The 13,881-nt window shown below is 38.3% G+C and overlaps 1 protein-coding gene across 2 annotated transcripts in view; it reads right to left on the bottom strand.

Moving 5' to 3' along the window:
• The window catches only part of YME1L1 (YME1 like 1 ATPase), a 37,903-nt gene that overhangs the window by 5,897 nt on the left and 18,125 nt on the right, over positions 1-13,881 (bottom strand). For both annotated transcript variants that reach the window (XM_026649499.2, XM_026649500.2), the window contains exons 8-15: positions 13,421-13,503; positions 12,318-12,408; positions 10,501-10,653; positions 7,923-8,055; positions 6,510-6,572; positions 5,815-5,927; positions 4,912-5,067; positions 3,486-3,637 (exon numbers count right to left, since the gene is read on the bottom strand). In XM_026649499.2, the coding sequence (XP_026505284.1) occupies positions 3,486-3,637; positions 4,912-5,067; positions 5,815-5,927; positions 6,510-6,572; positions 7,923-8,055; positions 10,501-10,653; positions 12,318-12,408; positions 13,421-13,503 (944 nt within the window). The remainder of the gene's footprint in view (positions 1-3,485; positions 3,638-4,911; positions 5,068-5,814; positions 5,928-6,509; positions 6,573-7,922; positions 8,056-10,500; positions 10,654-12,317; positions 12,409-13,420; positions 13,504-13,881) is intronic.

Below are 13,881 nucleotides of genomic sequence, written 5' to 3'. Positions count from 1 at the left end.
AATTCTCATGGCTATTCTCTGAACCCTCTCCAATTTACCAACATCCTTCTTGAATTGTGAGCACCACAACTGGACACAGATTCCAGCAGCGGTTGCATCAGTGCCAAATACAGAGATGAAATAACCTCTCTACTTCTACTCAAGATTCCACCCATTTATGCATCCCAGGATCACATTAGTTCTTTTAGCTACAGCATCACCCTGGGAGCTCATGTTTGGCTAATTATCCACCATGACCCCAAAATCTTTTTCAGATTCTTTGCTTCCCAACATAGAATCCTTCATCCTATAAGTACGGCCTACATTCTTTGTTCCCAAATGTATACATTAGCTGTATTAAAACGCATACTGTTTGCTTACGCCCAGTTTACCAAATGATCCAGATCGTTCTGAATCAGTGACCTCTCCACTTCATTATTTACCATTCCGCCAGACTGAGCCATCTGCAAGCTTTATCAGTGACAGTTTTACATTTTTCCCCCAGGTCATTGATAAACGTTAAAACAGTGTAGGGGCAAGAACCTGCAGGATCCCAATGGAAACACCTGCTCAATGACTATTCCCAGTTTACAACAACATTTTGAGACCCATCAATTAGCCAATTTTTAACCAATTTAATGTGTGCCATGTTGATTTTATATCATTCTAGTTTTTTTTTTTTTTTTTTTTTTTAATCAAGATGTCATGCGGGTACCAAGTCAAACACCTTAAAGAAGTCTAAGGCTGTTACATCAACACTACTACCTATATCTACAGAATTTGTAATCTCATAAAAAATGATATCAAATTAGTTTGACAGGATCTATTTTCCATAAATCCACATTGATTTGCATTAATTACATTACCCTCCCTTAATTCTTTATTAATCGAGTCCTGTATCAGTCACTCCATAATTTGGCCAGGATCAATGTCAAGCTGACAGGCCTATAATTACCCACCTCATTCCATTAACCCCTTTTTAAAATTGTCACAACATAGACTCTCTTTCAGTCTTCTGGAACCATCCCAGTGTTCCAAGACTTATTGAAAAATCAACATTAATAGTTCAACAACCTTCTCAGGCCAACTCTTAAAACTCAGTCTCAAGGTTATCTGGACTTGCTGATTTAAAAGTGTCCAACTTCAGTAGCTTGTGTCTAATATCCTCCAAAGATACTAATGGAATGGAAAGGGATATCAACATATGATGAGACTACATAATCTGGATTTCCCCCAAACACAGAACAGAAACATTTATTGAACAGTTTTGCCTTTTCTGCATTATTATTAGGGGCCCTACCAAATTTCAGCCATGAAAAACGCATTATGGACTGTGAAATCTGGTCTCCCCCATGAAAACTGGTCTTTTGTGTATTTTTACCCTATACCAGTGGTTCTCAAACTGTGGGTAGGGACCCCATTTTAATGGGGTTGTTGGGGCTGGCGTTAGACTTGCTGGGGCCTGGGGCTGAAGCCCAAGCCCAAGCCCCACTGCATGGGGCTGAAGCCCTGGGGCTTGGGCTTTGGCCCCTGAACATGGGGCGGCAGGGCTCGGGCTTCGGATTTGTCCCCTCCCACCTGGCACGGAAGGGCTCGGGTGGACTTAACCTTTGGTCCCCCTCCTGGGGTCATGTAGTAATTTTTGTTGTCTGAAGGGGGTCGCGGAGCAATGAAGTTTGAGAACCGCTGCCCTATACTATACAGATTTCACAAGAGAAACCAGTGTTTCTCAAACTGGGGGTCCTGACCCAAAAGAGGATCATGGGGGGGAGGGGTCGCAAGGTTATTGTAAGGGGGTTGCTATATTGCCACCCTTACTTCTGCATTGCCTTCAGAGCTGGGTGGCTGGAGAGCGATGGTTGCTAGCCAGGTGCCCAACTCTGAAGGCAGTGCCCCACCAGCAGCACAGAAGTAACGGTGGCAATACCATACCATGCCACCCTTATTTCTGCGGTGCTGCCTTCAGAGTTGGGTCCAGACCCCTACAGTTACAACACCATGAAATTTCAGATTTAAATATCTGAAATCAATAAATTTATTATTTTTAAAATCCTATGACCGTGAAATTCACCAAAATGGACCGTGAATTTGGTAGGGCTCTAATTATTATAGATAATACCATTTCTCTCTAGTAATGGACCAATACTATTGTTTCTAATATATTTTAAAACTCCTTATTGTCCTTTACTGTGCTGGCCATAGATTTCTCCTTGCGTCCCTTATCAATTTCTACAATTCCTAACTTCTGATTTATATTCATTACTTTCAACTTCCCTTTTCTTTAATTTGGTTTTACAGCTGCCTTCTGTTCCCCTCTAAACCAGGTTGATCTTTTAACTGCAGCCTTCTTTTTCAATTGGCGTTTTCTGGGCATTTAGTAGGGTGTTCTTAAATTATTCTCAATTATCACTCACAATTTTCCAATTAAATTCTTCCTCCCAACTGATTGGGTTCATGACTGTTTTCAGCTTTGTGAAATTAACCCTATTAAAGCACAAATATATATATTACTGGTCTGGACTTTATTCTGCTTGCACATTATAAATGTGATCAAAGTCATGATCACTTATACCTAAGCAACCATTAATTTTTAGTTCTGTGGTCAGTCACTCTGCTGGACCATGCCTTAATACAGAATTCCTCTGCATTGGCTGCAACACTTGAGGATGTTTTAGTACTGGCAGCATGAGACCTCCAGTGTATGTTACTCAAATGATGTCCCCCAGTCTCAACTTTCTTTCCTTACATGTTGCAAATAGGTGCGTAAGGCGGTGAGCATCTTGTTCCCTAAATTGATTTGGTGGTCGATAGCAGACACCAACTAATATCCCATCTTGTTCTGTACCTGTTTGGACACTGGTCCATATGCTTCTGGATCAATGTGTTACACTAGTTTGGTTGGATATTAAAAGACAAATATACACAATAGGGAACACCTCCCTTCCTATTCAAATATCACCCAGCTCAGATTTCAAAGGACAGGATAGAAATGTCGAAGGGACAAGGTCTGTCCTAAAAGAAGAGTGAGCTAATTATTGAAGGTAGCAATCTATTTTAGACACAATATCTTTGGAGAAGCACTGACTTGATACAAGGAAGTTTCTATAAAAGGCAGCTCTGCTTTTAAGCTTTCTGGGATTTTCTGGCTGTTCTAGAAGAGAAACGGACCAATACTAGTTCAGAATCACATCAAGACTTAATATTTCCTCCTTGCCTGTTTGAACCATTATTGATGGCTAGTTATTGATAGCAGGTTTGAAGCTAAGGAGAAGTCTGTCTCTCTAACTCAGCTATAGGAAAAAGGAACAAAGTAGAAAAAAACAATTCAGAAGATTTTTCTCTTTAAAAAGCTTATTTTTATATCTTATATACATTAGTTTATTAAAGTAGTTTTGCAATATCATGACGTGCCTTTTATGTCACAATGTTGCTGCGAAATTCCTTGAAAGTGCGAAAAGGTAAATAGTATAAATGTTAGGCTTATTTTTTAAAAAAAAAAACCTCACATGTCCAAGTGTTGGTCCTCGGGGCATGATTGTAGCTTTGTTGATTGGCATTGCATCTTTGGTATAATATGCAATTATAGCATGTCCAGATTCATGATATGCTGTGATTGTTTTGTTTTTATCGTCAATTTCTACACTTCTACGTTCAGGTCCTTAAAAACATATGAAAAGGAAAAGAATAATAAAGCTGCATAACAAGCACATGACATTAACTATCATTCAACATGTTTACACACACACACACACACACACACACACGACTGACATTTGAGGACTACAGTGAAATAAGAATCAAATTATTGTCATTAGATTTGTTACTGGGAGGAATTTTCAAAAAGGCTCAGTATTGGCCTAACTCTGCTCTCACTGAAGTCAATTTGACTTTAATGGGAGTGATGTGAGGGTAATTCCAAGTGCTTTTGAACATTTCAGTCCATCAAGTATAAATAGATCAGAAGATGTTTTTCAATTAGTATATGCCCGAGGCATCTAAGTTTTACCTCACCAACTCAAACCAAATCTTGCTCCAGGGTTCTGATAATCTACCTCCCTTCTTTACAAGGAAGAAGCATATCTCCTTTATTTGATCCTTTGCCTCCCATTTATTTTTAAAGTGCTGACAGCATACTCATTATTGTATAGGACGTTGATTGAGACAGTCCTTGCTACAAAAAGCTTGCAGTATTAACAAATCTCAGACAATCTGTTTTAAACTGTGGTTAACATACTGTGAACCCTCTGATCCAGATGGGTCCTATCCAAAGTTGGAGTGAACAGCAGAAGGCTTTTGTACAGCTATAGGTCATCCCCTTTACCCTCATCCTCCCCTAAAGCCTCAGTCATGTCACAATAGCATGCTTTACTCAATCCAAAAATTGTCCTAACTGTATCTATGGTATAGTCTGGCTGAGTACATTACAGACGGTGCCACTGTTTGTTTTTTTACACTATTTGAATTTGTGAAAGATTATTGCAGTAGGTTGGAAACATGTTAATTTCTTCTTAACTTCGTAGCTTCAGAGCTTCTAAACACCCAAGCACGTTGGATATAATGATTCAATTAATTGCCTTTAAAAGCCATTAGCCTTTATAGCAAGAGTAAATTTCCCAATGTAGCACACTACCACACAGAGCATTTGCTGTCAGTATCTGAACCTGCCATGGCAACTACTATAAGCTTTGACCTAACTAGATAACATTACTGTACTTGAGACTATTACATTATTAGAATATCATTTAGGTTTGCATTTGAAAGCATCCATCTCAGGCCTTTCTAATGTGCCCACCATTGTAGCTGGTAAGCACTAAAAAAATCAGTCTAATTGAGAAGCAGGTAGTTGAAACTGATAACAAAATGCAATAAACACACTCAAATATAACACTACACTATCTTAAAAACTGTTAGTCTTGCATATGAAAAGCCTACCCATGAGAATTTTGTCCTTTGAGAATTCCAGTTCCTTCATGGTTACCATATCTTTCCCATCAACAGCTGCCTTTAACGCAGCTTGGTTCACAAGATTTTCTAGCTCTGCTCCAGAAAATCCTACTGTTCCTCGTGCAATTATTTCTGGATCAAGAGCTGTGTGAAAAAAGAATAGATATTGATAACACCTATTACTTCCTTGCAAAGAATTTTTTTTCTGTTTATCTAACAATGTCAAAAACAGGTTAGACATTTATATGAATGAGAATGCCTGGTTACAACAGTAAATATTAAAATAAACAAGTTTTAGAAGAGATATGAACTCTCATGCCTCTGGATTTAAACACACCTCTAACCATTGCAGATTAGAAGGAAGCTCTGCTCAGGGCAGGTTGTCCCATAACTGTCTATTGCAAGGTTTCTTGCACCTTCATCTGAAGCATTTGGTTCAAGTCACTATTGCTGACATGACAATGAACTAGATCGGGGTTCTCAAACTTCATTGCATCATGACCCTTTCTGACAACAAAAATTACTTCACGACCCCAGGAGTGGGGACCAAAGCCTGAGTCCACCCAAGCCCCACCACCCTTGGGGAGGGCAGGGGAGAACCAAAGCCCCACCTCCCCAGGCCGGGAGGCCAAAGCCGAAGCCCAAGGGCTTCAGCCCCACACACGGAGCCTGTAACCTGAGCCCTGCCGCCCTGGGGTGAAGCGCTCAGGCTTGGGCTTTGCCTTTGGCACTGGGCCCAAGCAAATCTAAGCCAGCCCTGGTGACCCCATTAAAACGGGGTCACAACCCACTCTGGGGTCCGGAACCATAGGTTGAAAACCACTGAACTAGATGGACCAAGAGTCTGATGGCAAAAGATGTCATCCCACGCAGCTAAATATTTATACTTACATTGATCATACTTTATTTTATTAAGGTACCATTTCAGAATTTCTGTTCGACCTTTCACATCTGGCCTTGGAACTGTAACTTGCATGTCAAAGCGGCCAGGACGTATTAGAGCACTAAGAGAAAGAAAAAAGAAACTTAGTAAATAAGATGTGCTTTAACATTTGAAGATCAATGTTACTGACAGAGTGTTACAGCAGCATCTAATTTTCTTAATAAAACAGACATTTTGTGAAGACTTTCTCCCAGGAACACACCTCTCTCTCCACTTATCTGTACGCTGTGGAAAAAGCGGATGTAGGTGTTTGTTGCTGGTTAACTTTAGCAGAAAGCAATTTCTATTAATCTATCAGGAGGCACAGTAATATTTTTGTTGTATAGAATTGCTGCCAAAAACGTATATGCGGCTAAGGGGTGATTCTTTACCAAGTTGTCAATGTATCATGGAAGACTGGGCACCCAGCCATCACTTAGCACATTTTTACAATTCTTACTAGAACACGTGGTAATATTTCCTCTAAATCAGTGGCTCTTAAATGTTACAAATTGGCCGGTCCCTACAGCTTTCCAGAGAAAAGTAACCTCAACATTATTTGTAAAATCTGAAGATTATCACAACTGCATAGACAGCCCCCATCACTATAGAATTGGAGATTTAATACACATTTGTGAGACTGGTACATAAACTTCATACTTACTTATCTAATGCTTCAGGGAAGTTTGTTGCACCAATAATAATAACTCCTTCATTAGGCTTAAAGCTTCAAAAAAAGATTTTAAAGGATATTAGTTTACAAAGTTAGATTTCTAAGCATTATGAAATTTCACTTAAAAAACAAAACAAAACAAGGACTGCCCACTTTTTAGCTAGTTTACTACTTCTGGTTCTTCTCTGGGCCAGCTGCAGTCAATTGGTCTATCAGAGTGTGGAGACTGACGAGGTCTGAGCCACAAACATAGCCACATCAACCCAGTGATTGTCTTCATGTCTCCTCTACCCACCCATCCATTCCAGAGGACATAGCTCTGGAGGCAATCAATTGATAGATCATCATTAATAGGGACAGTATGTCTTTATTTCCTAAAACGGGACTTAAAATTTGGTCTAAATAATGGAAAAGGGGTATTTTTGACCCCCCCCAAAAAAATCAAACCTCCGTTTTGAAAATTAAAGTATTTCATGCTTAATCAGTAACAAAAATAGCTTTGTTAGGTTTATGGCTTGAATGAGTTGATGTGAAACATCAGGTACATTTTCATCCAGACCCAGAGTTAAGCACTATTACATAAAGACAGATGAAGGAACATTCCAAACCTGCACTGCTTGTCAAAGTGGCAAGATGCAACCAAGCTCCCTAGGTCAAGTCGGGAAACAGTTTTTTTAGCTCATCCTTGAGGACAACATGCAGGTAGTAAGCGCTTTTCAGCTTAATACTTCTATCGGGGGGGGTGAATTTAGATTTTATTTGGTTTAAATCCTAGAAACACTGTTCCTAGTTCTCAAGGTCTGTATCCCAGTGAGAACACCTGCCAAATGCATCTACTTGAATCAGAGGAAAAGGACAAAGTTAAGCAAAGCTGGTGCACATAGCCCTTCTGGCACTTACTAAACCAGTGCACCCTGGGGCTAGAGGGGAAGGGATTATTCAATCCTGCAAAGGGAAAGCAACATTTCCATGAATACTTCCCCTTTCACTGGTAGCTTTAATTCCTACTGGGGCTCAACAGACACTAAACCAGCTAATGCTCCAACTTCGATTTCTCATCCCCCCCCCTTCATCTTTCACCCTTTTTCTCGCTCTCGCTCTCTCTCTTTTTTTTTTAAAGCTAGGGTGCTCGCGCGCACGCACACACGTGCACCATCTCATCTGCTTTGCCACTTCAACCTGGCCCTCTCGTATACTTTCCTCCACCAGAATTCCTGGCTCTACTGTTCTTGCTAGCATAAAGTGGTGATAAAATTGGTTATAAGTATTATTTAAATTGTATAACCTTTAATCAAATCTCAGTTTTGAAGAGATTCTTAACCTCAGCTTTAAGAGAGGGAATATCTCATTCAGGTGTTTTAAAAATATCAATATCAAAATATCAAAGAACAAAAATATATGTACCCATCCATTTCGGCAAGAAGTTGATTGATGGTCTGTCTTGAGTAGGGATGCATTGGAGACTCAATTCTCTTCCCGCCCACAGAATCCAACTCATCAATAAATATAACACAAGGAGCATTTGCTTTTGCTTCCCCTAACAAAGAAAATAGCTTAAGAACATTTGAAATCAATGTATTTCATATATACAAACGATGTCCAATTTTCCCTATTATTTTAGGATTCTATTATTTCTATTCTATTACTCCACTATTTTAGGACTCAATTTTTTTTTGCCAACTGTCACCAGAATTGCACTTATTTCAGTCAATGAACCAACGTATTTGGGAAAAAGTGACCAAAGATTAAGAAATTCATATTTTAGATCATATGCACACAAAAACTGTTTTTTAGGGTAAGTAGATGTCAAATTGTAACCCATTAAAACAGAAGACATTGTCAAGTTTGAGGAACTTAAGGTACAATACAATAGGTCAACTTTATCAGCTCTCTCACAGCAAAGGTTTCACCTTCAGAATTACAGGTATTAATTAACTGACCGCTCAAAAGCGATAGTTGTGGTCTTAAAAAAACTCCCCAATAATCTAACACTCAGACCACAAATGGGTGCACACACACTAAACATCACAGGTTGGCTTTATTTTCCATCTAAATACCATCTGTTCAGGGTAACTTGTATCTACACAGATGGCAAGGGGACTCCAGCAAAATGACAAGTGTCAAGGCAAAAAGTCAATATTAGGCCTTACCAGTTTTCATAGTGCCTCTTTAAAGCTCACGCTCAGAGGCTGTTGATGGGAATAAGAAAGGGGATATTGAGATGTTAGCACTGTATTGGCCTTAATTTAATGAGGAGAGGGAGAAGTGAATAATCCCTTAATATATTTCCTATCACAAAATATTTTCTCCAATTGTTCAGACATCTGGAGATGAAAAACGGGCACACCTTAAGTGAATTCTTGCTTCTGAGTATCTTTGAGGCAAGCATTACAGAGGAACATTTCTATTAAACTTAGACTTTATAAAACCTTGTGTTATCACAACTTCAGTTTTGGCCCAAAATTAGCCCACTCTGACGATAGACAAAAATATACTAAACAAGACAAATTAAACTGATTAATCAGATATTAAATGGTATAAAAAAATAGAAGCTAAACCCAATTATATTTTGAACTGAATGAGGGACAGTTAACTTGACATCTACTCAATTTAATAAATGTAATACCACCTAGCTTTTACACAGTACTTTTCATCAACAAATCTCAAAGCACTTTACAAGAGAGGAGGTGGTATTCTCCCAATTTTACAGACTGGGAAACTGGGACACAGAGGTGAAGTGACTCATCCAAGGTCACCCAGCAGGCCCGTGACAGAGCCGGGAAAAGAAACCAGCTCTCCCGATCCCCAGTCTAGTGCTCTTTTAAAGAAGCAAAGTCTAAAGTAAAAGAAGTGAGTTTCAAGTACTACACCTGTGCCTAATTCGCCTGCCAGTTTGTAGTTTTACCATTTTCCCCACTTTTAAAAAATGTTTTTTTCCTCCTGCTGTGTGAAAGTCACAAAAAGGAGAAAATTACTATATTGTGGAAAGAGTGAAACTGGCTACACAAAAGTCTTGTCAAATTATTGTTTATTACAGCATGGTAGCATCCACAATGTGCTAAGCACTGTACACACATTGAGGAAGGCATATCCTGCAACATAGCACTTATATTTTAGAAAGAAAAGAAAAAAACAGACAAAGGATAAAGGCAGGCAACACAAAACATAAGGAAAGTGTCAAGGTGAAGACTGACATCTTGTTAGTTACATTTTGTTTATATTTTGTTTTATTTATATTAAAACTAAAAAAAGTTCTTCCTTAGGCATTACTAAGGCTACGATTTAGTCACGAGTATTTTTGGTAAAAGTCATTGACAGGTCCAAGGGCAATAAACAAAAATTCATGGCCCGTGACTTGTCCATGACTTATACTATAAATACCCCATGACTAAATCTTTGGGGAGACCACTGCTGTGGGGGACTAGCTAGGAGGCCACTGCTTGGGGAGGGGAGCCGTGGGGGCCAACTGCTTTGGCGGCCCTGGGGTCAGCCACACTGACCACTGCAGAACTCACAGAGGTTGCGGAAAAAAAATCATAGTATCCTTGACTTCCGTCACAGACACGAAGCCCTACTCATTACATTTAGTAATGTTAGGACCTACTTGTGACAACAGTGGCTAAATAATATTCCAGACAGAATTATGATTTTAAGTGAATGTATCCCTTTGTCTATGAAAGACTGAGGTATTAAATAACTTACCAAGACATTTCTACATGCGTTGGAAATAGTTTAAATTAATGTTGAAAGTAGGTTTCTGCAGTTCATGGCCACTCATGAGTCCGGTTAGTCTCATTCATTTCAATGGAAAACTGGCCCAGAGTGGAAGTATATTTTTTGCCATGAGACATTGCTACTTTTCAGCAACCAGTACTTTATGCAATTAACATATGTACTCCTGACACTTTTAAATAGCATCAGCAAACACCCAACTTAAAGTGTTAAAGGAATAGAAAACAACTGAACTGAAAAATGAACTTACTAAATAGATTTCGGATACGACTGGCTCCAACACCAACGAACATCTCATCAAACTCTGACCCAGATGCATAGTAGAATGGAACATCAGCTTCACCAGCCACAGCTCGTGCAAGAAGGGTCTTGCCTGTACCTGGTGGTCCAACTAACAAAATCCCTGAAGAAAGATTTATACTATCATAAACAAACTCTGTTATACAGTAGCTCTCTCATATCTTCCAAGTCTTTAAAAAAATCCTTACAACTAGCTTCAATTAGATCTTAATATTTAATTTCAAATATTGCTTAACCAAGATTTCAACATGGTTGCAGCACAGCAGGACTTAGATTTACAGTTGATCTATTTATACTTTGATCTAAATTTGAAGCATGGAAACAGATCTGTAAATTTAAAAAGAAGCATATTGCCAAATAAAATCAGAAATCTAGATACAATAGTGTATGATACTATCATTATTAAAATTCTACCAGTGTCAACTTTTTGATAACTGTATTTGGGAAAAATACTTCCTCAACAGTGCTGCCCTTTCTTACACTTAAGAATTTTCCCCGTTTAAAAACACAATCTACTATGTATGTTTTGTCATGGTCCTGTGACTTGTTAAATTATGAATATGATCAACAATATGATCTCTATAAAGTAGGGTGGGTCAATGAGACTCATTTAAATTTTATAGAAAATTCAAAGCCTGTCTATACGAATTAAAGAGAAGAACAAACATAACCGTTTAAAACATAATTATAACCATATTTCAAAAGTCAGATGAAAATAATTTGACCTAAACAGATCTACAAATTCCCTTTTCCTCTGTGTAAGTGAGCAAACAACTGCCATAAACTTAAGGCCAATGTATATTAGACAATTGAATCATTGTTGAAAATGGGTTTCAGTTATAAGTCCTCCTAAACTGTTCCTGAAAACAGTTCAAGTGGCAGCGCAGACGCGGCAAGCCCATTTCACACCCCTGAGATTTGAGGGTGGTCAAACTCAAGACAAGTTCCATCAAATACTAATTATTCTTGCTGAAATGGTGGTAACCATTGTGCCTAGTCTAAACCATTTTCTATACCAGTTCATGGCAACGAGGAGAGGTAAGCCATTTTCAACAACTGTTCAATTTCCTAACAGACTAACTTTTAGAATGAAAAGAACCATTCCATTCTAGCCTACTAATTTCTTCAACTTTTTTTTTTTTTTTTAAACTTATATAGCTTTCCATTTTTTTGCCCAAGATTCTCGTTTCTCACATTTGGGCTGAGACAACACAAGAGTTCTGGGGGAGTTTCAGCAAAACTGGCTGAGCCCTTTTAAAGTTAGAGCATAAACATTGCTTCTTTTTTAAACATATTAAGATTCTTGTTTTAACTTAGATGGGTTTTTAAGCTATAAACATGCCACAGACTTAACCCTCAATGAGCACAAGTGCCTTTGATATGATCAAAATTTTGTTCTCACAGTTACAAGTGACAAAGACAACACACATCCACCATACACAGTACCAATTTTGCTACTTTAAAAAAACCTAAGTTACCTCTCAAATCACAATGGGGTAGGACTCTTGGCATGGAATAGATACATGCTACACTACTGGTGTACACCACACTGGTGTAGTTTGAAAAGTCGAAATGGCTGAGAACTTAATATCTGGATGATGATAGACAACAAAGTCCAGTGATGATTGAATCTGGTAATATTCTGAACAGGGAGTTCTCAACCATTCTGGGAGCTGTATCCATTGCTTCACTCTGACTCAAACATTCAAGGCTTCAGAGTGACATTCCAGGAATCTTATTATATAAATTAGCAGACGACATTCTTACCTTTTGGAAGTTTACCTCCCAGGACAGTAAATTTCTGTGGATTTTTCAAGAATTCTACAACTTCCTGTAATTCCTGCTTAGCTTCTTCCACCTACATATTAAAATATGCCAGGAAATGTGACAAAGTAGTTATAAAACACTGCAGCTATTTTGATACAGTTACAAATAATTGTGGACAAAAATTGTGGAAGTAGTCTGTGCTAGGAACATGAACAGACATGTTCAGATTGCAGCAATTGTTCACACAAAAATGAAGCAAAACAACGGGCTGGGAAAATGCATTAATGCAGTGTAGTCCTTAATGCTTCAAAAAGAAAGCAAAATATTATTTTATATTGTCCTCACGACACAAAAAAATAAAAACAGCCAAATTCCATGACAAAGCAAAGCATTACTGAAGTTTTCTCTAATGAGACTATCACAATTATTTATTTCAGATAAATCAAAAATTATTTTTGCAGTAGAGATGCAACAGGAATTTAGAGCGCAGGTAAATAGCTACCCATTGAAACTGCTCCCTATTAAGTAGATTAGGGGAACCAGAAACAAACGCATTCTGACTTTTTAGCACCTAGAGTAGCCTTCTTCAGTGGTAATTCTGACTTAGTAGAGACTGCTGTCCTTACGCATTCATTCCCAACATCTGGTGATGCTTGTGGATGCAGACATGTCACTCACCACAGAGGCAACAAAAATATACTTATGCTTGGCTACTATAGTTTGTGAATGTTAGTTTGTGAAATAATCTATTCCATGCACCAGTAAGATAGAACATACTTCATGGACTTCCCCTTCAACCCATACTGTCTACAGAAAACAAAAATCAGTTGGCAGCTACTTACCTGGACTCTAAAACCTCGTTGCCTCTCTACTAACTATAGAACAATTTGGAAATGCCATGCTGGTCTTCACTTCCTTGCTTTTCTAGGTTTATCATTCATCCACAGTGCAAACTTAATTCTATCATTCTATAACCAGCCCTGTAAAAACAAGACTTCTAGCCATGGGCTACCACTTTTGGAAAATACCTGCAAAAACCCATAAGTTTTCAGGTTCATGGTTTGGCAACAAGCGATCCATGCAAAGCTAATTTTTGAACTTACTCCTTTAACATGTTCAAAGGTGACATTTTTCATCTGAATAGGATCAACTGCTGCATCAAGCCCAGATGTTGTCCGAAAGCGTACTGCAGGCAAACCAGAAGCGGGGGATGTTTCAGTTTACAAGATGCCATTTAATTCCAAGACTACATATATAATATTTTTTATGGATATGCACAGTTAATCTGCCTGTGTTATGTCATCCATATCTTTTTTTAAAAGCAATGTTTCCATTTACAAGTGTCCAGCTGGAATAAATATTTTAATAGCTTCATTTTGTAGAACAATTAAGGTTTAGTTTTTTCCACAAATTTTTAATAGCTATATGAACTGAATTCAGTGGTTATGAGAGATTAACCAACTGCTTTTTGGTTCATTTTAGAGATCATTCCTCCATAGCTCAGGAGGAAGTCCTGTCTCCAAAAAAAAAAAAAAAAAAAAAAAAAAAAAAATACATGGGTAGT

The sequence above is a fragment of the Terrapene carolina genome, unplaced genomic scaffold (assembly GCF_002925995.2).
Source record: "Terrapene carolina triunguis isolate 2854851 unplaced genomic scaffold, T_m_triunguis-2.0 Scaffold84, whole genome shotgun sequence".
Taxonomy (NCBI): Eukaryota; Metazoa; Chordata; order Testudines; family Emydidae; genus Terrapene; species Terrapene triunguis.
The sequence above is the reverse complement of the archived record's forward strand: the minus strand, read 5'-3'. Positions and strand labels throughout refer to the sequence as shown.